Genomic DNA, 25,412 nt, shown 5'->3' with positions numbered 1-25,412 from the left:
CCTAATATAATATATACCTCAACCTAGGCAGGTAGTGCCCCACGGCTCCCACGGCTTATAATTCTTGGCTACGTTATTTTAGGTAGGTAAATGTGCCTGGCCTTTTTGTGCAGGATCGTACGTTAGTGCTCGCCACCGGTATGTAATTAGGATCCTACAACAAGGAAAAGGATCAGATAGGCCGCATAGGTGCCGATAGTACGTCGGCTTTAGCCTACCGGCATCTGAGACAAGTTGCGAACCCGAATCCGCAGTTGGGTAGTGAAGTCTACCTCTTAGTATATCATCCCCCGCCGATATCTTAACAAGGAAGAGGCGCGATATAAAACAAAACGATGGCTCACCCAGAGGACCCTAAACTTCTACCCGACCTCGTCGATGAGATTGCTGCGACGGAACCAGAGTCGCTCTATGGAAAATATCCAGCTGATCCGTCAAACTATGATGCCGGGTTTAAAGATGTCACATATCGTCAACTAGCCAATGCTATAAATGGAGTGGCGCGATGGCTGGAGGACGAAGTTGGGCGGGGGGATCCAGTGCGCACGCCTACCATCGCGTATATCGGGCCTAATGACTTTCGTTACGTCTTCGCCTTTATAGGCGCTATCAAGGCAGGATATAAGGTTGGGATAACCCAAGAGTCTAAGAACTGAAGTTTACCAGTCTGATGCTAACATGTTCATACCTACCTAGATATTTCTTACCAGTCCCCGCAACACTGTGGTGGCGCACTTGTCGCTACTAGAAAATCTAGAATGTAACAAGATCATCGTGTCCGGGGCGAAACCCCCCGCCGTAGATGAAATCTTGCAGAAGAGAGAGATGCGGGTGTTGCAGATGGCTGAAATGGAACATCTTCTTAACCATCCTCATGAGCCGTATCTCTACCAGGCGACCCTGGAGAAGGCCAAACGGGATGGGTGCTTCGTCTGCCATACTTCTGGCACCACTGGAATCCCAAAACCGTGCATCTATACTCACGAATTTGTTCTGCGAATAGCCAGGACGATCTTGCTTGAGCCTCCAAGTGGCTATACGCCCTTATCATCTTACATGGGCCATAATACGCATATTCTCGTACTTCCTCTTTTCCACCCCGGAGGTGTCCAGCTTGGCATTATCAACGCCATTTATAACCGCTGTGTTGTGGTCATCCCATCATGGCTAGGTCCCCCTTCGGTCGAGAGCCTCTTAGCTATCTCACGCAATGTAGAAGCCGATTGGGCGATGACGGCACCGTTTACCTTGGAAGCACTAGCTAAAGACGAGGCGATGTTGGATGAGATTGCTTCTCGACTCAAGATGATTGTATTTGCTGGAGGGGCCCTACCGAAAGTGCTGGGAGACATCATCGCAAAGAAGCTCCGACTGGCGAGCTTTTTAGGATCAAGCGAAACCGGAGGGCTCCCAATTATATATCCGAACGAGCTGGACAAGGCGAAGGACTGGGAGTATATGGGATTCCATCCTACAATTGGCGCCGTGCTTGAGCCTCTGACCGAGGATACTTTCGAACTTGTCATAGAGAAGTCGGAGGCCACCCTACCCTACCAGCCTGTCTTTGACAGATACCCAGAGCAAAGCAAGTTCCACACTGGTGACCTATTTAAGCAGCACCCTACGATCCCTGGCATGTGGGCGCATGCATCACGGGCAGACGACATTATTGTCTTCCTCAACGGCGAAAAGACAAACCCCGTTTCATATGAAAGTCACTTGAGCAAGCACCTGGATATCGAAGGAGCAGTGGTATTCGGAAACCAGCGATTTGAGGCCGGAGTGCTTATAGAGCTTAAGGACAAAAGGGCGCTGTCACACGAGGATAGGGAAGAATGGGTTAAGAAGTTATGGCAGACGATCGAACAAGCCAACCAGGAAGCACCGTCGCATGCTAGGATAGCAGCAACGCACGTCATATTTTCGAAGCCCGAGAAACCGTTTCTACGAACACCTAAGGGCACTATGATGAGAAAGGCCACCCTCGATCTCTACACCGAAGAAATCAACAAACTGTATAAAGAATTCGAATCTACGGACGTCGGGTCTTCTACCAAGGTGGACAGTCAAATCGATTTGGATGATCTAGAGGCCGTACTCGCCGCGGTGCGCGACGCCTGCGAAGAATCTACGACACTTCACGGAATAGGAATAAATGACGATCTCTTGGCTCGCGGTATTGACTCCCTTCAGATCTTACGGTTATGCCGAAACCTTAGGTCGAAAACCAATGTCGAGAATCTGAAACCGGTTACAATCTATTCGAACCCTACGCCTATCGGATTGGCCAAAGCAATCCAGAGAGCAGCTAAAGGACATGTTCATCACGCAGGCGAGAAGGATAAGAGTAGAGAAAGCCTGGAAGAAACCATAGATCTCTTCACACGCCGTATCGACGATTTAGCTGGGACTCAGTCCCAGGCGACAAGTGGACAGCAAGGTGAAATTACTTCTCATGTCTGTATTGTGACGGGAACAACAGGTTCTATAGGGGCTTACATCCTACGGGCGCTCATGGAGAATGATCGCATTGGTACTATCTATTGTTTAAATCGTGGCCCCGACTCGGCCTCAAGGCAGCGCATCAATAACGCACAAGTTGACCCTCAACTGCCCACGGAGTTTCCAAAAACTGTCCACTTCATCGAAGCCGACCTGTCTCACGAGACTTTCGATCTCGAGCCGGAACTGGTCAAGGCCCTATCTTCGTCGGCTACGCTTATCATCCACAATGCCTGGTCCGTCGACTTCAACCTCCCCTTGCCCGCGTTCGCGAAGCACCTCGCAGGCGTCGAGAACTTATACAAGTTCTCTCTTCGAAGCGCTCACCGTCCGACGGTCATGTTCCTGTCCTCCATAAGTGCCGTCATGGACTTGGCCATCAGCTCTGGAAAACCGGTCCCAGAGGAGATCTTCGATGGCCTGTCTGTCCCGGCCGCGGCTGGCTATGGAGAGAGCAAGTACGTTGCCGAGCGCGTGCTCAAACACGCCGCGGAAAAGCTACACGTACCTGTCATAGTAGCGCGAATTGGTCAGGTATGCGGTGCAACTCGCAGCCCGGGACGATGGAATCCCAAGGAGTGGATCCCGCGGCTCATTGTTAGCTCTATGCGTCTCGGCGCCATTCCGGACTCCTTAGGGGCGTACGACACGGACGTTGAAGATGTCGATTGGATTCCCGTCGACGTGCTCGCGGACGCCATAATTGAGATTCTACTGAAGAGGGCTACTACTACTACTGCTGCTATATCAAGTGACGAGCTTCAGCTGAGCCGTCCTCAAGTCTACCATCTCATGAACCCAAAGCGCACGACCTGGGCTCATCTGCTCCCTGCGATCGTGGAAGTATCCAAAGACTACAACAAGCTAGGGTCGGATCGACGCGAGAGCGCCAACGCCAACGCCAACACCAACTCCAGCGCCAGCGTCAGCGTCAGCAATACCCCGCTCTCGGTAGTCTCCCGCGAGGAGTGGCTGCAACGACTTCGCCAATCCGCTAACAAGCTCGAGGCCCGCCAAGCCGACGATCAACAGGGCGCAGCCAACAACAACAAAAACGACGATGATGATGCTAGCCCGGCGCTAAGACTGATCGACTTCTACGAAGACTACCTCGCGGGAAAGGTGTTCCCCGAATTTGCGATGGAGAACTCTATCTCCGCAAGCGCCGCGTTACAACAGACCGCGAGCATCAGCCGCCAGGACGTGGAGAGGTGGGTTCGGCTTTGGCACAAGTAGAAATTTGGAATTAATGCTTGTCGGGTCTGCCATCGGTACCTACAGCGTGGGAGAGAGATGTACGAGCCTACGAGGTACCCCGGGATAAGCAGAACTTAACTATTTGAGTTTAGCCCTGGATCTTGGAGGATTTACCGCCGTGACGTCGAAGGATAGACTATGGAAATATGCATAATGCTAGCTTCACCCTAGGCAGTAATCCATTTGCCAATCGGGCCAGATATGGGAGGTTACTAGGTTAATAGTTTCGGTAGTTCTACACTAACTAGGGACACTATCCGGACTATATAACAACGGAAACCTGTTATCTCTGTATGGCATCTTTAGGTGATTATTCCGTACGGAGTATAGCTTCTATCTTGGTAGGAAATAGTGAGATGCAACCGGAGGATCGCGGTTAGTTCGGGAAGAAAAAAAGGGTTGCCTATAACATGACCGCCTACACCAGGCTAGCAGCGATCCTTCGATACAACACCATACACATACACACTATACAAAGTACACGCACATGCAAGCTCAGCCTGCGTCAAAAAAGTCGCTTCCGAAGTTCCCACTTCGGACACCCTATTGGCAGATAGTATATGCGGGGTGAGGTTGTAATGGTGTAAGGCACAGGAGCAGGACAGGATAGGGCAAAGACACATTAGGTACCTCATAAGCGAATACCAGCTTAAGCGATATGACGAGATGCAACGGCGCAATTTTCTAGAAAGTCACACTAAACTCGTCGAGGCAGCGAGGTTGGGTTGCAGTTGCAGTGCTTCAAAATGTTTTCAGCTTTCCGTCGCACGAGGATGTATGGATTGGATGGACGATGGACGGATGGTCGTAGGAATTAGGTTAGGAATATTCGATTGGAGAATACCTGTTACGGTAGGCCAATGGCTACTACCTACCACATACCTTTCGCGGAATAATAAAGAGATACAATGCGGTCATAGTAGTTAGTGGAAACCCCCCCCTTTTTTTTTAAAAAAAAATGGTTAGCTTATTTCTGTACAGGAGAATAAATTAGATACGTAAGGTAAGGCAATCATCTTAATGAAGATTGATATAACCTCATACTAGTAGTGCTATTACCTACAAGAACCGTCACCGAGTGCGTACGAATAACAAAATATATATTGGTTAAGGTACCTATCTAGACAAGTCAATATTTACCTTAGGTCCTTACCCAGGTATCTACCTTGGTAGGTACCCAATTCAAGTAAACCGAGGTATCGTCAGTATGCACGTCGCATAGGTAATTTACAAACACCACCCAACCCCTTACAAAATCAATCCGCTTCGGAATTATCCGCTGGAGTTTCATCGCATCTCCGAGGTGGTAGCAACAACAATCATAATGATTCTTCTATTACAGGGAGGGGAAGGGGGCAGGCACCCGGAATGGTAACCTTACAGACAAGACTACAGTTTATGCAAAGCAACGTAGAGTACCAGTAGGATTCCAACACCCGGTTATCAAAGCCAAGTAGTTTAGGTAGCTAATGTATATCGCGCCATCACAATTAAAAGACAGTAAGTTAGGTACATAGTATGTTGGTTGGTTTAGTTAGTTGCACCTCTAACGCAGTGTGTTGATTAACAACAACCAACTACCTAATCTAAAGGTATTGTACCTAAGATGTGCTGTAGCTAAAGCCTAGGCGCATTATCGCATGTACCTAAAGTTGTCCCCCCCCCCTTTTTTTTTCTCACTTAGGTAGGTACCTAGGTACTTACTGCGCGAGCCCTAGCTCGTCGGCGACCAGGTCGGCGGCCTTCTCGCCGATGACCATAGCCGTATTCGCGGCGTGCGCGCCGATATTGCGGGGCAAGATGCTGAGGTCAGCGATCTTGAGGGCGCCGACGCCGTAGACGTTCAAGCTCGCGTCGACGACGCCGAGGTCCTCGCGCCGGTTCATCTTGCAGGTGCCGAGCGAGTGCCAGGTGGTCTGGACGTTCTCGCGCAGGAACCGGTCGATGGCCGCGTCGTCCTCCGCCGTGTACTCGATGTTGCGGACGGGCGCGGGGAGGGGCCCTTCCGTCTCGACGATCGCCGCCTGCGACGACGCCGCGAACGCTGGGTGGCCCCGCGCTACCTCGCCCCGGTACACGCTCCGGCGCCGCGCGATCTCCCGCTGCACCTTGTACGCCCACCGGCACATCTTGATGTCGATCTCCCCGTCATCCGCGAAGAAGCCGGACTCGAAGTCGATCTTGTCTTCTAGGTTCGGCCCCGTGATGTGCACGTGGCCGCGCGAGAAGGGGTAAGGTGTGAATATGTTGTGGCCGAAGTATTGCGCGACGGGGAGGCCAATGGGTACTCCGGGGAAGCTAGCTATTGTTAGAATCGTAACAGCAATATATCGGCGACTTTTTTTTTCTCCTCTTTTTGACTTACGCATTGTAGGCTGCCATGACTATCATGGGTTTGTTCGGGTTATGCTTCCATTCTTTCTCCCACACCTTCTGGAAGTCGGGACCCAACGCGGCAACGTCGCTCTCCGTCGGCCGAAGCTTGCAGGTAATGTCTGCGGCGTTCCAGCCCAGAAGCTTACGGGTCTCGGGGTCTTCCATATCGAATCGACCACCGTTGATCGCATCGTGGGATTCGTCCGGGTTCAAGCTCGACCGGTAGGGGTATCCGACGATATGATGATCTTCGTAACCGATTCCAACGCCAGGAAGATCCACGACGGGCTGCACACCTGCTTTCTTCAATATCTCAGGGTTGCCGATTCCAGACCTTTCTAGGATAGCTGGAGTGCCGAAAGCCCCAGCAGAGAGGACGACCTGCTTCTTGGCTTTGATAGTTCGATCCTCGGCGGCGGATGACGCAGAGTTCGGTCGGTAAATGACGCCTACAGCGCGGTCGTTTTCGAGTACAAGTCGCACCACTGTAGACTCGACGAGAACGTGGAGATTAGGGTGCTTTCCGTCCCTAAGTCTGGGGTGAAGGTATGAATGAGCAACGTCTTGCCTCATTCCGTCTGGGGCGACGTAGCGCATGGCACGCTGCGCGCCGTTGCAGGTATCCAGATCGTTCATATCCTCAACTTCGGGGTAGCCGACCTCCTTCAGGGCGTCGAGGAAGTCATCTTCGATTCGTTTGGCGCGGTACGAGCCACTGGAAACGACAATTGGGCCATCAGTGCCATGTAGACCTTTCGAGTCCGGACCTTGATATGTTTCAATCTGCAACCTTTAGCTTTTTAGAACATCCATGCGAGAGACGCTTAAGATACCCTTTTCATGTATGGCAGTAGTTCGTCTGCAGACCATCCGGGGGTCTGCCAAGAGTCGAGGTCGGTACGTTGAGCTCGGCTGTATAGCGAGAAGTTCACGGAAGAACCACCGCCAAGGATATTGGCTGTAGGAACAACGATTTCTCGGCCGGCGAGATGCTCAGACTTGTTGCCCACTTTGAATGCGACCGATTTTGATCCAGGCGCCAAGTTGGCGAAGAAAAAGGCCGGGTGAATGATAAGAGTCTCATTATAGTTGTTCGGTCCACTTTCAATGACCAAGATACTCAAGTTGGGGTCTTTGTCCGCGAGTCTAGACGCAACGATACAGCCGGCAGTACCACCTACATTCCTTGTCAATTGACTTAATTCCCCGTTAAAGATCTGCGAATGGCTTCAATCATACCTCCAGCGACGATCACATCCACCTCTTGGATAGTATCGGGTAGCTGAGTGTATAACGGCATATTGAGACCCGGTGTTTGATGAATAGAAACAGCAATGAATAACTCTAATAATAGATACCTAAGGGTAGGTCAGGTAGTTAAGTAAGGTAGGTTACCAAGATCCTAGTATGACAGTGGGAGGGTCCCTAGGTAAATAAAAGCAATGATCGACTTTAAGCTTAGCCAACACCAATTACGTAGTCCCAGTGAGGATTATAAGATGGGTTGGAACTTAAGATATTGGGAGTAAGAGGGAGGATTTTACTGATAGAATACTTCGTACGGAGGTAAGAATCTTAAATGCAAATTAACTTACGCAACTTTCCGCATTTAAATGGAAGTTCAGAATTTATTTAGTTAACATTTATTTTACATGTCACCTTCATTGCCACCTTTTTTTCCCCCGGCTGCAAGGTGTGCAAATATATTTCTAACAGAGTTACAGTTGCTTTATTCGGCTTATTTTTTACCCACTTCGACGACGCCAACCAACAAAAAGGCCAACAGCAATGAATTTTCCTCAAATAGATATACACGTGGGTACCTGGCCCATAGATTCTTATAGGTCTCCTCCCATAGGTTAGGGGTTAGGTAGGCATATTCCTATCGCACGCGGTATGGGTACTGATGGAGTTGAATCCTGTAAACCGTTACATCGTTGAGCAAACTCATTTTTAGTCCTATAAGCCTTTAATACCTAAACCTGAATAGGTACCTGACATGACAATTTTCTGCAGCGATGAAACCTGGCTATGTGATGCCATCCTCATCATCCGCCATCATCCACCATCATCCCGCCCAGCTAGTCCGTAAGCTGACTTAAGACTTGCTATTGGCCTTTTCGGTATCTCTTCTTATGTAACATGCGCTTCCCCCCGAGTAATCTACTTTTGAAAGAGTATCCCGTCTCACCTCGATATTATCAGCCATCATCGGACTTTGGACGTCGACTCCAATCTGTTATCGTTGTCGTCGTCGTCGTCGTCCTTGTCTTTCAGTCCAACATGGCGAAACCATTAACGGAAGAGGACATAGCCTATATGTTGGAGCATAAGGATGACAGTCTTGTAGCCAACATATATGCATGCTGCATAGTAACTGGAGTCGCTTCCGTTTTTGTCCTACTTCTTCGATTCTGGGCGCGCTATGTAGCACACGGCCACATAGCGTTAAAAACAAGCGACTGGTTAATGACGATAGCCTGGGTACGTATAACCCAATTCGAAATCTTCTACGAAGAATTTTTAAAGACTAACTCTTTATTTCGTTAAAGATCGCTTATATCGGTGCTCTTGTCAGCTTCTCGCTAGGGGCAGTGTACGGACTAGGGAAACATATCCTCTTCATTACGGATGCGAGGAAACTCCGTATTGTCAGTTGCGAATAAATATTCCGAGTCCAAACTAACAGGTAACTAACTAACACCGATCCAGTGGGGCATCATCCTCGAAGTCTTCTACTACGTCTGCATAGGCTTCATAAAATTCAGCATTCTAAGCTTCTACGGCTCAATTTTCTCTTCCAGGCGATTCCAAATTTCTCTTTGGTTAGTGTCTGCATTCGTCGCTGCCTGGTGCATCTCGGCAACCGTCGTATCGATATTCCAGTGTACTCCGATCGAATTTTCTTGGGATACGTCTATTGAAGGCGGATTTTGCATCAACTATGGGGTGCTGGTTCTTGTCGCTGGTGTGATCAACGTTATAACGGACTTCGTCATCCTTGCTCTACCTATTCCTATGATCTTGCGATTACAAGTCACGAAGAACAAGAGGATCCAGCTGGTTTTCATTTTCGCCACGGGCAGCAGGTAAGATATGATTATTTGGTCGATATATTTTTTTTCTGATAAATGACCACGTTCTAACATTCTCTCTTGTCTACAGTGCTTGCATCGTCAGCGTGGTCAGGTTGGCATATAGTCTGGTCGTGAGTTCGACAGCAGATGTAAGCTGTAAGTCTAACTCGGAACAACATTATATTTCTGTTGAATCGCAAATGTCTAATCTCTTCTTAAGGGGATAACGTCCGTCCAGGATTCGTATCTGCTGCCGAGCTCCTCGTTGGTATCCTCGCAGCTTCGATTCCAACATATGGACCACTTTTCCGGCGGTACATTGCAAGTTCTACAGTGAGAAGTTCGCTGCCATACGGCCGAACAAAAGGCGGGCAGGTATCATCACAACTTCATAGCGCCAGCATATCGGTTTCTGGGGGCGGTGCGATCCATGGACCTGGGGTCCACATAACCGACGAAGTCGAACTTACCCGACATGAGCTTAGAAACGGGGCTTGGGTTCGAATAGACGACTGAAAAATCGCGGCATCTTGGATCTACGATATCGGAAAACTGTTAAGATCTACAAATGCCAAGAATTTGGGGGCGAAACTATTTAAAAGTTACTACCTTGCGACTTCGAAACGCCCATGTAAAAATATTCGCACTTGTGTAAATATAGGATACCCAGCGAACAGACTAACGAACACTAGCTATAGCTTTTTTTTTTTTTTTGTTTACATGATATACCCACTACCTCACAGACTTGTTCCTATTTTGAACTCTATACAGAATGGTTCTTACTGCTTTGGCGATGGCATGACGTTGATCTCCACGGCACATGGGGACAACGGCCGTGGTTAGGTTTACCAGGAATTCTCAACAAATCTAAGATAGATACCTAGGTACCTACCTAAAATTAATAAGTGCTGAATCATTAGGTACCTACCTCTACCTACCTATCTTAGCAACACTTCGTTCTCGGGTTCTAAAGTAGCATCTAATTACCTGTGCCTTTCTCTATTCTTTCGAGTCTAGACGTCTCAGGAAGCTCAAGAGATGAAAGAGACAGGGGAAGAAAAAACGAGTGGTTAAGCTGGCGCAAGCAGCCAGGTTGGCCGGGTCGGGCATGGATCTGGGCTCTCTTGCAAGTTGCAACCTTCGACAGGTATCTGACTGCGCCATCAGCAACCAAGTACTACATAGTAACCTCACTAACCCGTAGCTCTTTTCACCATAGTTACCTCCTGAGTCCTGGGAGGTAGGTAGTGGATACGTCTTAACTAAAGTAAGCTTTAGGCCGATTATCCTTCGGCGTTATCTTACAACTATATAGATCATGTGCGCTTATACGTCTTAAAGAATATGGTAATCGTATATGAATATCATATCTCTCTATCTTAGATGCATGAAGGCGGCGTTCACCTTTCGCGCGCACCCTTTCATTAGTTGATATGGACCAAAATGGTTATCGGTATTCTACCATGCAGCCATGCAGCCGTGCAGCCATGCATTTGGCCACGCTAAAATACCTATATTGTAACCATCCTACATACTATGTAGAGAGCCCTTGACGATATTTGATTCTACTAAATAGGTACCGAATCTAACCTGGATACGGCACTTACCCACTTAGGTAGGTATTTACTATTTATGTAAAGTCTCAAACAACTAGAACAATACCTAAATATTTGTTTGTCAATATCAGAACTCATAGGAACTCACTTAATTCCATCATAGCATATCCTAGCATAACGAAAATGGCCCAGGATCCATCCCAGGTTGATACCATTCTCTCGCAGCTTCAAACAGCTGGCGCTTCATACAAGGCGAACACGCCAGGCGCCCGCGAGAAGCTCATGAGCCTCAGCTATGACCTGATTTCCAAGTTAGAGTTGCCTAGCGAGTCTATCATGCGAATGGGATGGGCTGAAGTAAGTTCTTGTTTCAGCATATGTGAAGATGGAACTTCGCTAATATAACCCCTTCAGCCAGCTAAGGCGGCCAACTGCCGCACGGCAATCGATCTCAAGATATTCGATCACTTGAAAGAGAGTGGCGAAGCTGGTATTACTGCGAAGGAGCTTGCGCTAAAGACCAGCGCAGATGAGAACCTGATTTGTAAAGCCGGCCCATGTCTCACCTAACGTAAGCGCAAGAAGAGCTGACGAATTATGAATGATCAGTACGAATCATGAGGCATCTCGCTGCCATGAACGTAATCAATGAGAAAAGCGAGAATACGTACTCCAATACCACGCTGTCAGACGCTCTTTCGGAGCCCAGATATAGAGACGGCATCTTATTCCTGTTAGTGACATTCATATATCACATAAGATTTCTTACTCTTCTAAGAGTTCCTATGTCACGTCGTAGAGCATATGGTAGGGGAAACAACGAATTGTTTCCCAAGGAACTCTAAATAAGGTAGCTCTGAAGCCAGAGCTACATACAAACATCCTCTTTGTTCCTATCATCTCCTTTGTTCCTATCATCTCCTTTGTTCCTATCATCTCCTTTGTTCCTATCATCTCCTTTGTTCCCAAGGAGTCTCAAGTGAGACTCCTGACATCCTGCTTGCCCCCCTTCCCCCCCTCCCCTGTTCTACCCTTCTTTTTTTCCCTGTATAATTTACGGGATAACTAACTTCCACTATAGCTACGATGTTGCTCGCCCATCGTTCCAACACTTACCCGAGTACCTCAGAAACACCAATTATGCGCTGCCAACAAGCGTAACAGATGGCCCATTCCAAGCAGCGCACAAAACAGACCTAACTGCGTTCGCTTGGTTGGACAAGACTCCCCCTTACCTTCAGGCATTCAATAATTACATGTCAGCTTATCGGTCCGGGAAGCCATCCTGGGTCGACCCCGGATTCTATCCCGTGTCTGAGCGTCTCGTCGAGGGATTCAACCCCGAGTACAGCGATGTCCTCCTCGTGGACGTCGGCGGGGGCAAGGGCCATGACTTGCATGAGCTCCGGGAGAAGCACCCGCAGCTCCCTGGCAAGCTCATCTTGCAGGACCGGGAGGCGGTGATTTCCAGCCTTTCCGAAAAGGACGGCGGCGTTTTCGAGGCGCTCTCGCACGACTTTTTCACCGCCCAGCCCGTCAAGCACGCCCGTGCGTACCATCTCCACTCGATCCTCCACAACTGGAGCGACGACGACTGCGTCAAGATACTGCGGCAGCTGAGGCCCGCCATGAAGCCGGGCTACTCCAGGCTGCTCATCAACGAGATCGTGGTGCCCCCCCAAAAGGCCGGCTGGCCGATCACCTCCATGGACCATGTGATGCTGATACTTGCGGCCATCCAGGAGCGGACCGAAGCGCACCTAGTCGAGCTACTAAAAAAGGCAGGGTTCAGGCTTGTTAAGATCTACACCTACGAGTCTGGCCAGGAGAGCTTGGTCGAGGCCGAGGTGGACGAGTCACAATCGTGAAATCTATCTATCTACCTAACCTTAGGTAATCTTTGAGGAAACTTGAACTTCTTCAAGCGGACCGCGGTTTGCAACTAGTAGTAAATGGTGACAACCTAATCGCCGATCGTAAGATGAATGGATATATCGGCAGTTTGTGCGCAAGGATCCTGGGTAACTACAAGGTAGTGCTATGAAGAAAACCATTTATTGGCACAGCGATGTGTGCTGTGGTTCGATGTACATACCTACATACCTCGGATTACATGTGTCCCCTCTATTAACATGGGACACTGATCTCAAGCTACTTAGGTCTGCTCGTTTGAATGAAATCAATGCAAGTTATGAATTTAAGTCTCCTCTTAGATTGAAAATATTTATAGATAAACTACCTAGGTAGTCCTTGCCTCACACAGGTAGTTAGTTACCTAAGTTAATGGGGGAAAAGAAAGTTCTGACTGATTCCTTATAGTTAGGTATCTTAGGGAGGTAGCTTTAGGTTCTAACTAGATGAACTAGATGGATTGTATAGCACGGTAAATCTGAAAGAACAAGCTAATGATTGAGGGGTATAGTACTAGCTTGGAGTACTAGATTCTGGGCCTACCTATGCCGGGGATGTACAGTTACGCTTTTGCACAAATGGAATAGGCATTTTGAAGTTAGGTAGATCCTATATTTTTAAAATGCTCCTAACTCAAGTAACGGAACTTGAAAAGACGTCGTGAGCAATACTAGTTTAGGTTAAGTGTAGCTTGATAGCCAACCCCTCCACGGTTATAGGTCTACATAGTAGTATGGTGAACGCTTGGCAGGTACTCTTGCAACAATATTGCATTACCTGCAGGACAACCTTGCGTATAACAATAAACCCTGGGATCCATTGGAGTCCGTTTGTGGTACGAGGAACGGAATGCGGCTGCAAGGAATACAACCTAGTGACGCAAGGGGGCATGCGGACCGAACAGCGCGTACGTACTAATATTACCAACAACCAACAGACGGACCCTGCCAGGTTTATGATACTAACAAGGCAATTCCGGTAGCGCAGGCCATGAAAAAGGCAAACCCCCTAGTCAGTTAAGATTTTGATTGGCTCAGACGTAACGGTGCCTTCCTAATTGGGTATATTCCAAGTTCTCGTTGAACGCTATTGGCTAGGGGACTATACGTTTCGGGAAGATAGTAGTTAGGTAGGTACCTAACCTTTAGTAACTAAGGTTGCGGCAATAACCTACCAAAGTACAAAAGAAAAGCTATTACGGAATAGTTTAACACGTAATCGGCCAAGTGTTGTTGCATCGTGGCCGTAGGTAACATACCTAGTCTTCTCCACTCAAGAACAGAATTGAACCAAACCCGTCCCAATTTCGGACTTCACCCAGCCTCCCTACCAAGGATGCAGGTGTGACGAACAGTATTCGTTCCTACATACATAGGTACATACATACAAACAACAACCATACGAGCGAGGAGACAGAGTGATAAACAAAGAAGGATAACAGCACAGCAGTAAGAAGATCATCAACTCTTGATTTCTCGGAATACCATTTTGAGTCTGGTCTTATGCGGGAAAAAAAAAAATCTCAATTACCTAACCTAGTGGAAAGCAGTTGGTTGTACAATACAAACTGCTGACAACCTTGGTGGGGTAACATTCCGCTTGTCTAACGTTTATGCAGGTCAAATCCTTCAAGCCACAGCCAGTAGCGTGTAAAGTGTATGTTAGCTATTGTACCTAACCTAACCTATCAACGGCATCCCTTTGGGTGTACGTAACACATTGAGTAAAAGGATCATACGGTTTGGCGCTGCTGTTAGGTAGGTATTATCGCGCACACCAAGTCTATTTTATTTTGGACTAGGTCCTTAGAGTGTTGTTGTCGTTTGAGCGCTGTTTTCGAAGAGAAAGATGGGGAAATGAACGAATGAATGCATTAGGAATTAGGCGTTAGGTGTCTATTTTTTTTTTTTTTTTTTTTTTTGGAACAGGGTCTAGATTTACACGTCATGCTACAAAGCTTAGGTACTCTGAGATATGGACTAGGTGCTCTGAGAACCCTGTTGACTATCTAAACTAGTACATAGTATTTAGAATTGAGAGAATTGTGCCTCATACTTGGATGCTTCCCGCTCGATAAGCGCCGCATGTTCGGCACTGCGAACGGTAGCCTTCACTGGGAATGGCTCATCGACGGTCTGGTGGTTTAGTCTCCTATCGTCGACAGGGCCGTTCTATGAGTTGTACATGTCAGTATTGTAACGTTAACTAGTTAGCCACCTTACGTAGGCAGACCAGCATCTAATTTCAGGGATCAGGGGTTTATACGAACCGGCGTTAAATCGAAACAGTATATCAAACGGGCAAATGCGAGGAACAGAGCCTGCTGGGCGACTTTCCAGCCCACGCAAATCCTGCGACCCCCGCCGAACCCCCAGAAGTTAGCCGTAGCGTTCGATTCCGAGCCGTCAATCCACCGCTCGGGCTGGAACTCGTTCGGGTCGTCGAACTCGTGGGACAGCGCGATCGAGTTGATCAGGAAGCTGGTGCCGGCGGGGATGCGATAGCCGTCGAACTCGAGGTCCTCGGTGAGCTGGTGGGGCGGGATGATGGGGACGGTCGGGCGCCAGCGCAAGACCTCCTTAATCATGGCGGCTATGTATGGCATCGCGGGTAGATCGGTCATCTGGGGAAGTCTGAGCGTCTTGCCGTCCGCGTCTGTGCAGACCCGGTCGACCTCGCGCTGCGCACGTTCCTGGGCCCCCGGCCGCGAGATCATGGCCATGACGAACGTGTTGATGCTCATACGAGTGTTGTCCCCACCCGCCGCCATCACGGATGTGGCTAGGTACATGGCCTCCTCGTCGTCGCCTGTGAACCTGACTTCCGGGTGCAGAAGGACGTCGCGGACGAAAGAGGGCGGTGCTGAGCCGTTTTTCACAGCCGTCCGAACAGGGTCCCACCATTCTTGGAACACGCGACGGTGGAATGCGCCCATGTCCGCCCAGTACTTTCGCCACGGTTGTAGGAAGTGAGGAAGCTTGCTGAAGGCCGGGAAGAAATCCACAAAGCTCTCGTTGATGCTCTTCACGAACTCGATCGTGACTCGCTGGTAATCGTCGAGTTGAGCCTTCGGCTTGTTTAGAGGGTAACCCATGACAACCCTGTGGAGAACCGACGTCGAATAGCGATAGTTGTGAGCGTACCATAAGTTTGGCTGTTGGAGATACAGGCGAAGAAGATCGATGCTTTCGAGCTCCTGCATGCCGGCGTATACTTTGAGGTTCGAGCCGCTAAGCAATTGGTGCATTACTCTGCGTCCCTCTTTCCACTCTGCTTCTTGTCTGATTACGGTGCGTTTGCTATTGCTAACGAGATCGCTCGCAATCGGCATATGAGGCCTCTCGTTCGTGATCTTCCCGCGTTTGGCGATGAGCTCGGACACGACCCGTTCTGAGTTCAGGACAACCCAAGTTCGGGAGCCCATGTGTAGCGTCGCCATCTCGCCATACGCTCTCAGGGAATTAAGCTAGGATAGTTTAGATACGTATTGAGAAAAAGCAAATTGTTGTCTCTAGACTAGCAGCAGTTGTACTCACCCATTCGTTGAGAGCCTGAGCACTGCGTCGAGCTTGGAACATCTGCAGTAGATTTCCCACGACTGGCTGGCCTGGTGGCCCTGGTGGCATTCTCCATCGTCTCTTGCTGGATAGTAATTTCGAGTCGACAGGCCTAAAGAATTCTATGACAGCGAAACAGATAGCTCCTAGAACGAGAGCAAGCCCGTAATACACAAGGTTTAAGCTTACGACGGCACTCATCGTAGCAGTAATGAGGGCATAACTGATGATGAGCTAACTTCGTGTATGATTTTTTTTCTCGGGTTTGGTTGGTGTCTAGGTCATTTTTATTAATACTATCATTGGCCAAATCATTAAGGTCTGAAAAAACACGAACATACTATTGTAATATCATGATCCGAGCTATTCATCGAACCATTCACTTTAGGTACCTAGCCTGCAGAGGTGGATTCCCCCACACAACCAACGTGTAGGTCCCAAGAGGAAGATAATAATGGAGCTTTGAATATTTTGGGTAGGTACCTCGTCCTTCACATGACGATAGTCGTAAAATCGGTTACTATAGTACATGCACTCACCCACAAGAAGTAACAGGCATGTTAGCTTATGACCAATAGGTTCAAGTGGACCAGACTGGTGGGAATACGGTAGCTCAACAAGGTAACATAACCCACTGCAACCTTAAGCGCCAATCCTTCGATGGCCATCCATACCCACGTATCGGCCCCATAGAGTTATGATCTATCCATCGGCTGCATTTTACTATACTATGCACGAGATAAACATGCTTATCCTATCCGTTATTGGATGCTCGATAGGATGCGGGTTATTATATCGCTGTCCGTATGAGTTAAGCTAAGACTAACCGTCGGCGTTCAAAATTGAGGCGGTAACCCTACTATCTACCTCTAGGTAGGACTAGGTATTTAGCTTCTATATATCTTCTTCTATTTCTTCTTAGTTAACTCCCTTATACTATAACCAACACATCTCAACTTCGTAAAATCCTACGATAGTTCACACTTATTCGTTTCTCTCGTCTTGTACCTCAAGAGGAGATCACCAAAGCTCCTACTTTGATTTCAACCTTCACAGGTTCTTAGGTCCTTGGGGATTCACTTATGGCTGTCACCTCCTCCAAGACTCCCCTCGTGCCTAAGAAGGCCGAGGAGAAGAACCCTGACCCCTTCGCCGACCTCCCGCCGTACGAGGACCCGAAGACGGGTTTCTTGTCATGGCTTCCGCGCGCGTGGATCCCTTACGCCCAGCTCATGCGTATTGACCGGCCCGCCGGTCTATACGCCTTCTACTTCCCGTATCTGATCGGGCTCGCGTACGCCGCCTGCATCGCTCCCACTGCCCCCAACCCTCTGGAGGTATTGAAGGTCGCGGCGATTTACCTGCCCATGAACATCCTCCTGCGCGGCGCCGCTTGCTCCTGGAACGACACCGTCGACCAGGAGTTTGACAGGCAAGTCGAGCGCTGCCGCCACCGGCCCGTGGCGCGGGGCGCGGTGTCCACGACCGCGGCGCACATCTTCACCGCGTCGCTGGTCGCCGCCATCTACCCGATCCTGACGTTCTTTCCCGAGGGGTGCAAGCTGCACATGGGGATCAGCGTGGTGCTCTTCTTCATCTACGCGCTGATGAAGCGCGTGACGTACTACCCGCAGGTGTTCCTCGGGTTCCCGTTCGCGTGGGCGATATTCTTCTGCGCGGCGACGCTGGGCGTGGACCCGTTCGGCGCGTACGCGCTGCCGACGTCGGCGCTGTTCGCGGCGAACGTGCTGTGGACCATCATCTACGACACCATCTACGCACACCAGGACGTCAAGGACGACGAGAAGGCCGGCGTCAAGAGCATGGCGCTGCGCTTCCGCAACAACACCAAGCTGCTCTCGACCACCCTCGCCGTCGTCATGGTCGCCCTGCTCGCCCTGTGCGGCGTGTGGACGGGGAGCGGCGCGCCGTACTACGTCGGCACGGTGGGCGGCGTCGCGGCCGCCATGACCTGGTACATCTACAGCGTGGACCTGAGCAGCCCGCAGAGCTGTGGGGCTTGGTTCCACGACCAGTTCTGGATCGTCGGTGGCGCGCTGATGGCCGGGTTTACGGCTGAGTATTTGTGCCGCGTGACGGATGCTGCAGCGGCTCGGGCATAATTACCTAAATTTACCTGGTAGCTGCAAGGAAGAAAGAATATGTAGGACTGCTGACTGCCGAGAGGAAGCGTGCTACGTAGTAAGACAAATTTTTGGAGTTTCCCTGTCTCTCAGTGGCAGGTACCTATCTATGGGAGTAAATAGTTTCGTATATAAATACTCATATGATTCAGTCTCTCTTGTCTTATACATGTCTTACTCATGTTAGCCGCATCGTTAGCTTGAGACACATGAGGTGTATGCAACGTTGTGTATGAGTGGCACGTAAGTCCTGCAGGGCGTGCATTAGGTAGGTTTAGAGCAGCCTCCATGTGACGCCTCGACAATCGCATCAATCGTCGTGTCCGAGTAAATAACCCGGTTTCGGCACGCAGCTAGTGCATGTTCCTTTCTCGAAAAGAAAAAAAGTTTCTCCATTGAAAGGTCACTACCGTGCCGAATATACACCGCAGTCGGTATCTTCTCCTGCGTCTTGTAATTTTTCTCGTAGCCCAGCAACTTCTTTCTCCATCGTCTCTGCGTCCGCGCCGACCTAGGCTTTTTCGAAATTAACAACTGTAGCTTTACCAGTATAATCGATGATTAAGTTGTGGCGATTGCAATCTCCGTGCAGAATTCCTAAGCTGTGAAGCTCCCGCAAGGCTACCTCGCAGATCTCCAAATCGTCCGAGCCGGCAGATCGGCCTTCCACCTTTTCCAAGGGAAAGCCATTCACCTTGCCTTCTTCATGTATGTGACCAAGGTATTTCGGCGCGACGTCGGAACCTTATAGCAGTTGGTAGATCCGGGTTTCCGTCTCACTCTTGAACGGGGTCGGGCTATTTCGGCAACTGGTATTGGCATTTTACGGCGTCCCAACGGGCGGTAGTCCGTCACCGAGGCTTCCTTCCACTCGTATTCCTGGACTAGCGGGCTGAGCTGCTTTTCCGTCTCGATGTCGGGGAAGTCAATCATCTCCGGATGCCATAATGCTTCTACGCCGGGTACTTTACTCGCGAAATGCTGCTTTAACAATGCGCCGGATACAGCATTCCGAGAAACGCGCGCTTCGTTCCACTTGAGTAAATGGAAATCTTCTAGACGAAAGATTCTGTGAAAGTTTAAGGCCATGTCTATCAGCAAATCATCGTCGAGAGCCCCAGCTTCAACAGTAACATATTTGATATCGGCTCTTACTAGTATACGGTACTGGTAGACATTCCTTCCAGCTGTAGGTAAATCCATAGCAAGCACGCGAACCGATTCCATTATAGCTGTCTTATAAGTGAAATTGAGAGTTGGCGGTCCGAAACAAGCTAGGTCACAACAACACGAGTATTTCAGGTAGATATAGGGGTTTATCCCTTACCTCAGCCGACTTTAGACTTGGCATTCTTCTTTTCTAAATTGTGTTTCTGCATCAATTCTAACTTTAACCCTAGCCAATGGCTAATCGCTCGTGGGAAAGGGGGTGTATCTCAATTGTAGGAGTAAGTTGCTAGTAGGCCATGTCTACTAGATCGCGTGGTCTTATAGCAGCCAACTATTTAATGTCAGGTACTTAATATTAGACAGCATATAATCTTAATCCAATGTCGTCTGATACGTTGAATCCCGCGTCGTAGGTCTTACCTTGGTAACCCATCTGGACCTAATTTGCTTATGTAGCGGTCATATATGATGGTTCGTCATGGATGTAATATACCTACTGAGTGACTGTCAGGGTCATACATGCAGTGTATTGAAGTGAACCTAGTAACGTCTGGCCTTTTATCCTCTTGAAAGGGAGCTGGCTAGGTACCCTTTGTATAGGCAGCCATCATAGCCAACTAAGTCGTCATATAGGTGCTGTATATGGTATCGTATTCACCTCTGGTCGATACGACCCCTGGGTTCATATATTTTGCGCATCTATGCAGTAAGAAAAGTGAGCTAAGCAACCCTTCCCTGAGAACTTTTTCATCCAGATCGTTCAGCTCATCTCGGCATCCTTCGCAGCTGATACCATATTCGATTCTCGCTTTGCCCAGGTTATACCATGGGAGTACCGAAGTTGCCTTGAGACATGTGCGACGATTCTGAAAGGATTTTTCTAACTCCTGAATTGAAACAGGATGGGGGGAGGCCAGTGGCTAAAACGCTGAAAGGACCTGCTCTTCAGGGATATAACCACCCGTCAGTCTGGATTCCCCCGACCAATGAGGTAAAGGCCGTAGGGATAATATTTCCAGCTGCTCTATCTGAGCTGTAGACAATTTGAAAATCTTGGCCACTGAAGACAGGCTACAGATCCTACCAAGTTGCGGGGCATATTGAACGCACATCGAATAAAGTCGCAGACCCGTGGACATACCTAAAGACAGAATCAGAATGCTCTATCATATTGTGAGGGGTATATAGTATATAAGATCACGTAGCTTCTTCGAAGGTGCTTCAAGGGGCAAGCGCTAATAGATATGTTAGGTACCGAGGTAGATTGCGAATGTTACCATAAATCTCTATAGGTATGCCTACCTTACATTTAGCAATGAAACCCATTATATCAGGTATTGAACAAGAGGATAAAAGATATTAAGCCTCACCGGGAAGTCCTGTAATTATTTATGGTAATATTCAAGATTCAACCCAGGACAGCTTAGGTACCTTGATAATAAAGCATATTAACTATGGTCCTTGGGATATAAATATGAAGCGATATGCACCAACTATGAATAGTATCATTGTACCTAATCAAGAGGAGCAACGGCAAAACCTGCCCATTAAATTAAGATGTTCATCTTTGACGATAGGTATCGAAGCGAAACAGCGAAACGAAGCCGATATCTTGTACGCAGCATCGTATTTGTCACCCTCGGACTTAACGGCAATGCTTAGGTATATAAACCCACTCAATAATCGATCGCCATGATCGATCAAGATTTAATAGAGAGACATGTCATTGACGTAACGTAGATCCATCAGGGTATAGCTATCTGAAGCTGTGACTGGTTTATTTTCCGGCGTCATCATACGCATGATCTAGTCTGAGGGCTCATATTAACAACAGCCGTACATAACACCATAGATTAAATTAAATCTATGGTATTCCATGCGTTGACTTGACAGCTGGAAATGCAACCACAAAGCTCGGGGCTTCCTTTAAAAAAAGAAAAGTCAAGCTTTTTCTCCTGATCTCAGGGCACGAGTCTTTCCATAAGTGATAATTTGATCTACGGGTTTATCCAAATGAGGAACCATCTTTCGCTGCGAATAGCTGCAGCCCGTTCAGCTGTAACCGTGACTGGTCTGCGGAACGACATGTACCCCACCTCATTCGTCCCATCGTAGATTCGAGGCCAAACCCGGTCGTTCGATCTGGTGGCAGCAGACTCGCTTCGCTAATGATCTGAGGAGTTCGAAGAGGAGTGCGCCTCTTCTTCTCCTCTCTTTTATCACTCTCTATCTTTTTTTTATATGCGCTCGCGCTTGACGGTAAGATGCGAAGAGCGAGAGATAGATCCTCATTGGATGGTAATGCTATTTGTACGGATCGACGGCGAACTCCACGTTGCCTTTTGTTCTCGTACGGATCACGAGCGTGATCGGTGGGCTGGATTAGAGGAATCGGATGTAACCCCACGGTTGCGCTGCTGAAGGCAACTAACTAAAGAAATTTCGGCTATGAAGATGGCATATGACGCAGTTGGATGAATATATATTAAGGAGAACTCAGATGGACGAGATAGATTCTCCTATTGTCTACGCATCGAGTTGCGGGTGATATTCGTTCGGCTCTCTTGGCTTAGCTCTCTTAACTTATAAGTTATTCGGGGATTCTGCTCAAAAGCTTGCCCAATATCAGACTTACAACTAGATATTCCACTCAGGGCACCAATAGGAAACTTGCGCGGCCCAATACATATAAAATGGCAGGAAACAATCAGCAGACAGACCTACCCATTCTCATTATTGGTGGTGGTAAGTGAAGTCATTCCCAGGATATCATAAGAATACTGATATATACTGTACTAGGTTGCAATGGGTTGATTTTGGCTCATGCCCTTCATATGGTAAATTCCCATCTTGCTCTGGAAGTCTGCCGCTTCGACTAACAGATGACCAGAATGGTATCCGGGCTATAGTTTTCGAGAGAGACGAACAAATTGTTGCAAGAAGGGTATGTATGGAAATAAATTGTGTTGATGGCCTAACCTCTGTTTACACACATCTAATTACTCCATTGTCTTGTTCATGATAACTGATTATTAATAGTTGGTGTGCTGTTACTCCCCTGCGGGATTCCCAATTTGAAGAATAGCAGAATTAAGTGGAAGCTAACACCATGTGCTTTAATACAACAGTGGACGAGATTGGGGAATCGGTCTGCACTGGGCTACCGTGCTACTCGAGTCCCTCATCGGAGAAGAAAGATGGAAGCACAAAGACTTTGCGATGGTTGACCCCTACATGAAACCCGAGAAGGTCGAGTATATGCCCATATTCAACGGCAAAACAGGCGAGCTCCTGGCGAAGAAACCCGTGGAGAACTTACGCCGCGTCCTGAGATCGCGCCTGCGCACCTTCGCCGCCGAAGAGCTTCCAGACCTGCGGTTAGGCAAGAAGCTCGAGCGCATATCGTACGCGGACGATGGGAAGAGCGTGACGGCGCACTTCGCGGACGGGACCTCGGAGACGGGCCGTCTCCTCGTCGGCGCCGACGGCAGCCAGAGCCGCGTACGCAGGGAACTGCTCGGGAACGAGCGGGCGGCCGTCAAGCGGCTTCCGCTGGTAGCGACTTTCATCACGGCCTCGTTCCCGGCGGACTACGCGGTGTCGCTGCGGACGATCGCCAAGAACGCGCTCGTCAGCCTGTGGCCGCACCCGGACAACATGTGCGGGGCGCTGACGCTCATGGACGGCATCGACAAGGACCACCCGGAGAACTGGCGCTTCACCTTCTACGTCGCGTGGCAGTGCACCCCCGAGGATCAGGCCGCCGAGATCGCGGCAGGCATGAGCATTCGCGACCGCCTGCGCCAGGCGAAGGAGCGGAGCAAAGCGTTTACGGACCCCCTGCGCAAGTGCTTCGAGCTGCTGCCTGACGACCACAAGGAGGTATATTGGTTCGGCCTGTCTAATTGGGACCCGAGCTTGCCGGAGCACAAGTGGGATAACCACGGGGGTCTCGTCACCCTAGTGGGCGATGCCGCGCACCCCATGACGTTTCGTAAGTAGACTCCCTATCCCCTTTCATACCTGCTATGTTGTCACCGTTTAAAACTTGTACGGAGACGTTCCCATAGTTGTCCTTGGAGAGAGAGGCTTAGATACTAACGTGATGTGCTTCACATAGATCGTGGACAAGGGCTAAGCCACGGTCTAGTCGATCTCTTTAGCCTCGTCAAACTACTGACGAACCCAGAGGGCCGATCCCAGGCCGAACTGATCGACATCTACGAAAGCGAGATGCGCCCCCGGGCTGCCGAGGAGGTCCAGTTAAGTGAGGTGAACTCGCTTATGTTGCACGACGGGCCTAAGATTACGGAAAGCCCGATGGTGAAGAGAGGGATGACTTATGGGAGTGGTGACGTGGGGAAACCGAATAATATCGTGCAGGTGAAGTAGGGTTAACTTCCAACCTTTGAAATCTTGTTAAATAACTGTAAATAAAGCATAATTTGTCTAGGAAGATTTACTCATCGCTTATTATCGTAACATTGATTTTCGTGTTTGATCCTGCAGTTTTAATAGAAAATAATAGGACTTAAAACCAGGAAACAACACCGTGCGAGACAACTTGAAATTGATGAAATATCGAAATATTCACCAAGGAGGTAGTGAGTGATCTGGGACTAGGATTAGTCTGTCGTTGAAATCAAATACCTATAGTTGTAACTATAGCTGTACCTATAGCAGGGGTATCAATATTCCGTTTCCCAAGCCTCTAAACGCCGTCCCCTGTTAATCCAGTAAATGAGACTTTTTTTTTCCGTTTCTTTCCACCATCTTTGCCATCTTCGGTTTTCTATGCGGAAGTTGGGGTAGCACCAGCTTTACTCTTCTTTCGCCTGGGTTTAGAAGGCATCCCTGTAGGTGTCTTTGGCGTCTTGTCGCCCTTCGTATCCTTCTTATCCGGCTGAGTAATGGTGGGACTCTTGAAAGACGTATCAAGATTTGGCAAAGCTAATGTTTGAAGTTTATCTTTGCGGCCCGTAGAGGTGAGATGGAACTCGCCGGGTTTGCCGGTAATGGGGTTCTCATCCATATAGTCTCCTCCGTACTGCATGTGTATCATAAATGAATGTTCGGCTAAACGGGAGTCTACGGCTGACTGGATCGGCTTCTTTGATTCCGGGGCTGCCTTGCTTCCTTGCGCCTCGGGCATTGGCGTCGCTCCTTTCGATTCCAATGCATGTGCTCTATTACTTGTAGTACCCGGTGCTGTTTTGTAGATATGCCCGAGGGCTGGCGACCAGGTTCGTGCGTTATCTGCAGCAGCGAAACATTTGCTCAATGCCGATGAGATGGTGACCTACGAAACAACCGTTAGGCTTGAATGTTCGTGAACGAGTAGAATGATATATTGATATGGGATAATTACCATCCGGAAGCTCAAGATATCCGCGAGCGTGGGCGCCATATACACATTTTCTCCGATGACATAGTAGGCAGCATGGACAGTGATCTCGTCCTCGGGATCCCGCTTCCGACGTGTCTGCTTGTGGATGACCCAGACGCCAGTGCCCATACCAGGACCCGATTCGGCTGGTTCCTGAGCGACTATATACTCCAACCCTGACATCTGCTTGAGGCGACCCTCAAATTGTTCACGGGTAGAGAGTATAAATTTCATATTCTCATTGAAGGTGGCCTGGGTAAAGAGTACGGCATTGTTGGAAGTACGGTCGAAGAAAGGCGATTCTGCGAAGTAGAAGAGTATATTATTGGAATGCAGACCTCCCAGGCTCTGGGCGTAGTTTGGATGTCGCCATTGAATCTCGTCTAATGGCTCGTTACTTGTTGCCATCTTTGTCGATCTTCCGGTGAGTAGATGTTAGTTAGGATATGGGGGTAATATGAAGCTTGGAAAGATAG

At 48.9% G+C, this 25,412-nt stretch overlaps 9 protein-coding genes across 9 annotated transcripts; 5 read left to right on the top strand and 4 right to left on the bottom strand.

Moving 5' to 3' along the window:
* The first annotated feature begins 14 nt into the window (after window positions 1-14).
* F4812DRAFT_74015 (acetyl-CoA synthetase-like protein) lies at window positions 15-4,082 on the top strand. The gene is made up of 2 exons (XM_047939376.1): window positions 15-626; window positions 697-4,082. The coding sequence occupies exons 1-2, from the start codon at window positions 336-338 to the stop codon at window positions 3,736-3,738; spliced, it is 3,333 nt and encodes a 1,110-aa protein (XP_047788628.1). The 5' UTR covers window positions 15-335; the 3' UTR covers window positions 3,739-4,082.
* A 990-nt stretch (window positions 4,083-5,072) lies between these two features.
* F4812DRAFT_73996 (putative alcohol oxidase) lies at window positions 5,073-7,611 on the bottom strand. The gene is made up of 4 exons (XM_047939375.1): window positions 7,375-7,611; window positions 6,969-7,312; window positions 6,125-6,918; window positions 5,073-6,057 (listed from the first exon to the last, which is right to left on the bottom strand). The coding sequence occupies exons 1-4, from the start codon at window positions 7,433-7,435 to the stop codon at window positions 5,460-5,462; spliced, it is 1,797 nt and encodes a 598-aa protein (XP_047788627.1). The 5' UTR covers window positions 7,436-7,611; the 3' UTR covers window positions 5,073-5,459.
* A 666-nt stretch (window positions 7,612-8,277) lies between these two features.
* Window positions 8,278-9,728, top strand: F4812DRAFT_460584 (uncharacterized protein; the record flags this gene model as incomplete). Its single annotated transcript, XM_047937712.1, has 5 exons — window positions 8,278-8,619; window positions 8,688-8,786; window positions 8,848-9,224; window positions 9,301-9,368; window positions 9,433-9,728. 5 exons carry the CDS (start codon window positions 8,278-8,280, stop codon window positions 9,726-9,728), a joined length of 1,182 nt encoding a protein of 393 aa, XP_047788626.1.
* A 555-nt stretch (window positions 9,729-10,283) lies between these two features.
* Window positions 10,284-12,722, top strand: F4812DRAFT_74559 (putative O-methyltransferase). Its single transcript, XM_047939377.1, has 5 exons — window positions 10,284-10,827; window positions 10,942-11,125; window positions 11,183-11,312; window positions 11,378-11,501; window positions 11,850-12,722. The coding sequence occupies exons 2-5, from the start codon at window positions 10,952-10,954 to the stop codon at window positions 12,634-12,636; spliced, it is 1,215 nt and encodes a 404-aa protein (XP_047788625.1). The 5' UTR covers window positions 10,284-10,827; window positions 10,942-10,951; the 3' UTR covers window positions 12,637-12,722.
* Window positions 12,723-14,621: 1,899 nt separating this feature from the next.
* Window positions 14,622-16,600, bottom strand: F4812DRAFT_433602 (cytochrome P450). Its single transcript, XM_047934651.1, has 2 exons — window positions 14,949-16,600; window positions 14,622-14,850 (listed from the first exon to the last, which is right to left on the bottom strand). The coding sequence occupies exons 1-2, from the start codon at window positions 16,116-16,118 to the stop codon at window positions 14,707-14,709; spliced, it is 1,314 nt and encodes a 437-aa protein (XP_047788624.1). The 5' UTR covers window positions 16,119-16,600; the 3' UTR covers window positions 14,622-14,706.
* Window positions 16,601-16,718: 118 nt separating this feature from the next.
* On the top strand, window positions 16,719-18,423 carry F4812DRAFT_73562 (putative 4-hydroxybenzoate polyprenyl transferase). The gene has a single exon (XM_047939372.1). It carries the CDS (start codon window positions 17,319-17,321, stop codon window positions 18,357-18,359), a length of 1,041 nt encoding a protein of 346 aa, XP_047788623.1. The 5' UTR covers window positions 16,719-17,318; the 3' UTR covers window positions 18,360-18,423.
* On the bottom strand, window positions 18,424-19,607 carry F4812DRAFT_465637 (alpha-galactosidase A; the record flags this gene model as incomplete). Its single annotated transcript, XM_047938464.1, has 2 exons — window positions 18,424-19,124; window positions 19,208-19,607. The coding sequence occupies 2 exons, from the start codon at window positions 19,605-19,607 to the stop codon at window positions 18,892-18,894; spliced, it is 633 nt and encodes a 210-aa protein (XP_047788622.1). The 3' UTR covers window positions 18,424-18,891.
* A 2,636-nt stretch (window positions 19,608-22,243) lies between these two features.
* Window positions 22,244-23,942, top strand: F4812DRAFT_460579 (FAD/NAD(P)-binding domain-containing protein; the record flags this gene model as incomplete). Its single annotated transcript, XM_047937711.1, has 5 exons — window positions 22,244-22,295; window positions 22,350-22,387; window positions 22,460-22,494; window positions 22,679-23,544; window positions 23,671-23,942. 5 exons carry the CDS (start codon window positions 22,244-22,246, stop codon window positions 23,940-23,942), a joined length of 1,263 nt encoding a protein of 420 aa, XP_047788621.1.
* Window positions 23,943-24,342: 400 nt separating this feature from the next.
* F4812DRAFT_460578 (MED6-domain-containing protein) lies at window positions 24,343-25,344 on the bottom strand (the record flags this gene model as incomplete). The annotated part of the gene is made up of 2 exons (XM_047937710.1): window positions 24,343-24,849; window positions 24,919-25,344. 2 exons carry the CDS (start codon window positions 25,342-25,344, stop codon window positions 24,343-24,345), a joined length of 933 nt encoding a protein of 310 aa, XP_047788620.1.
* Window positions 25,345-25,412: the final 68 nt, after the last annotated feature.

The sequence above is a fragment of the Daldinia caldariorum genome (genome assembly GCF_022478825.1).
Source record: "Daldinia caldariorum strain CBS 122874 unplaced genomic scaffold F4812scaffold_12, whole genome shotgun sequence".
NCBI lineage: Eukaryota > Fungi > Ascomycota > Sordariomycetes > Xylariales > Hypoxylaceae > Daldinia > Daldinia caldariorum.
The sequence above is the reverse complement of the archived record's forward strand: the minus strand, read 5'-3'. Positions and strand labels throughout refer to the sequence as shown.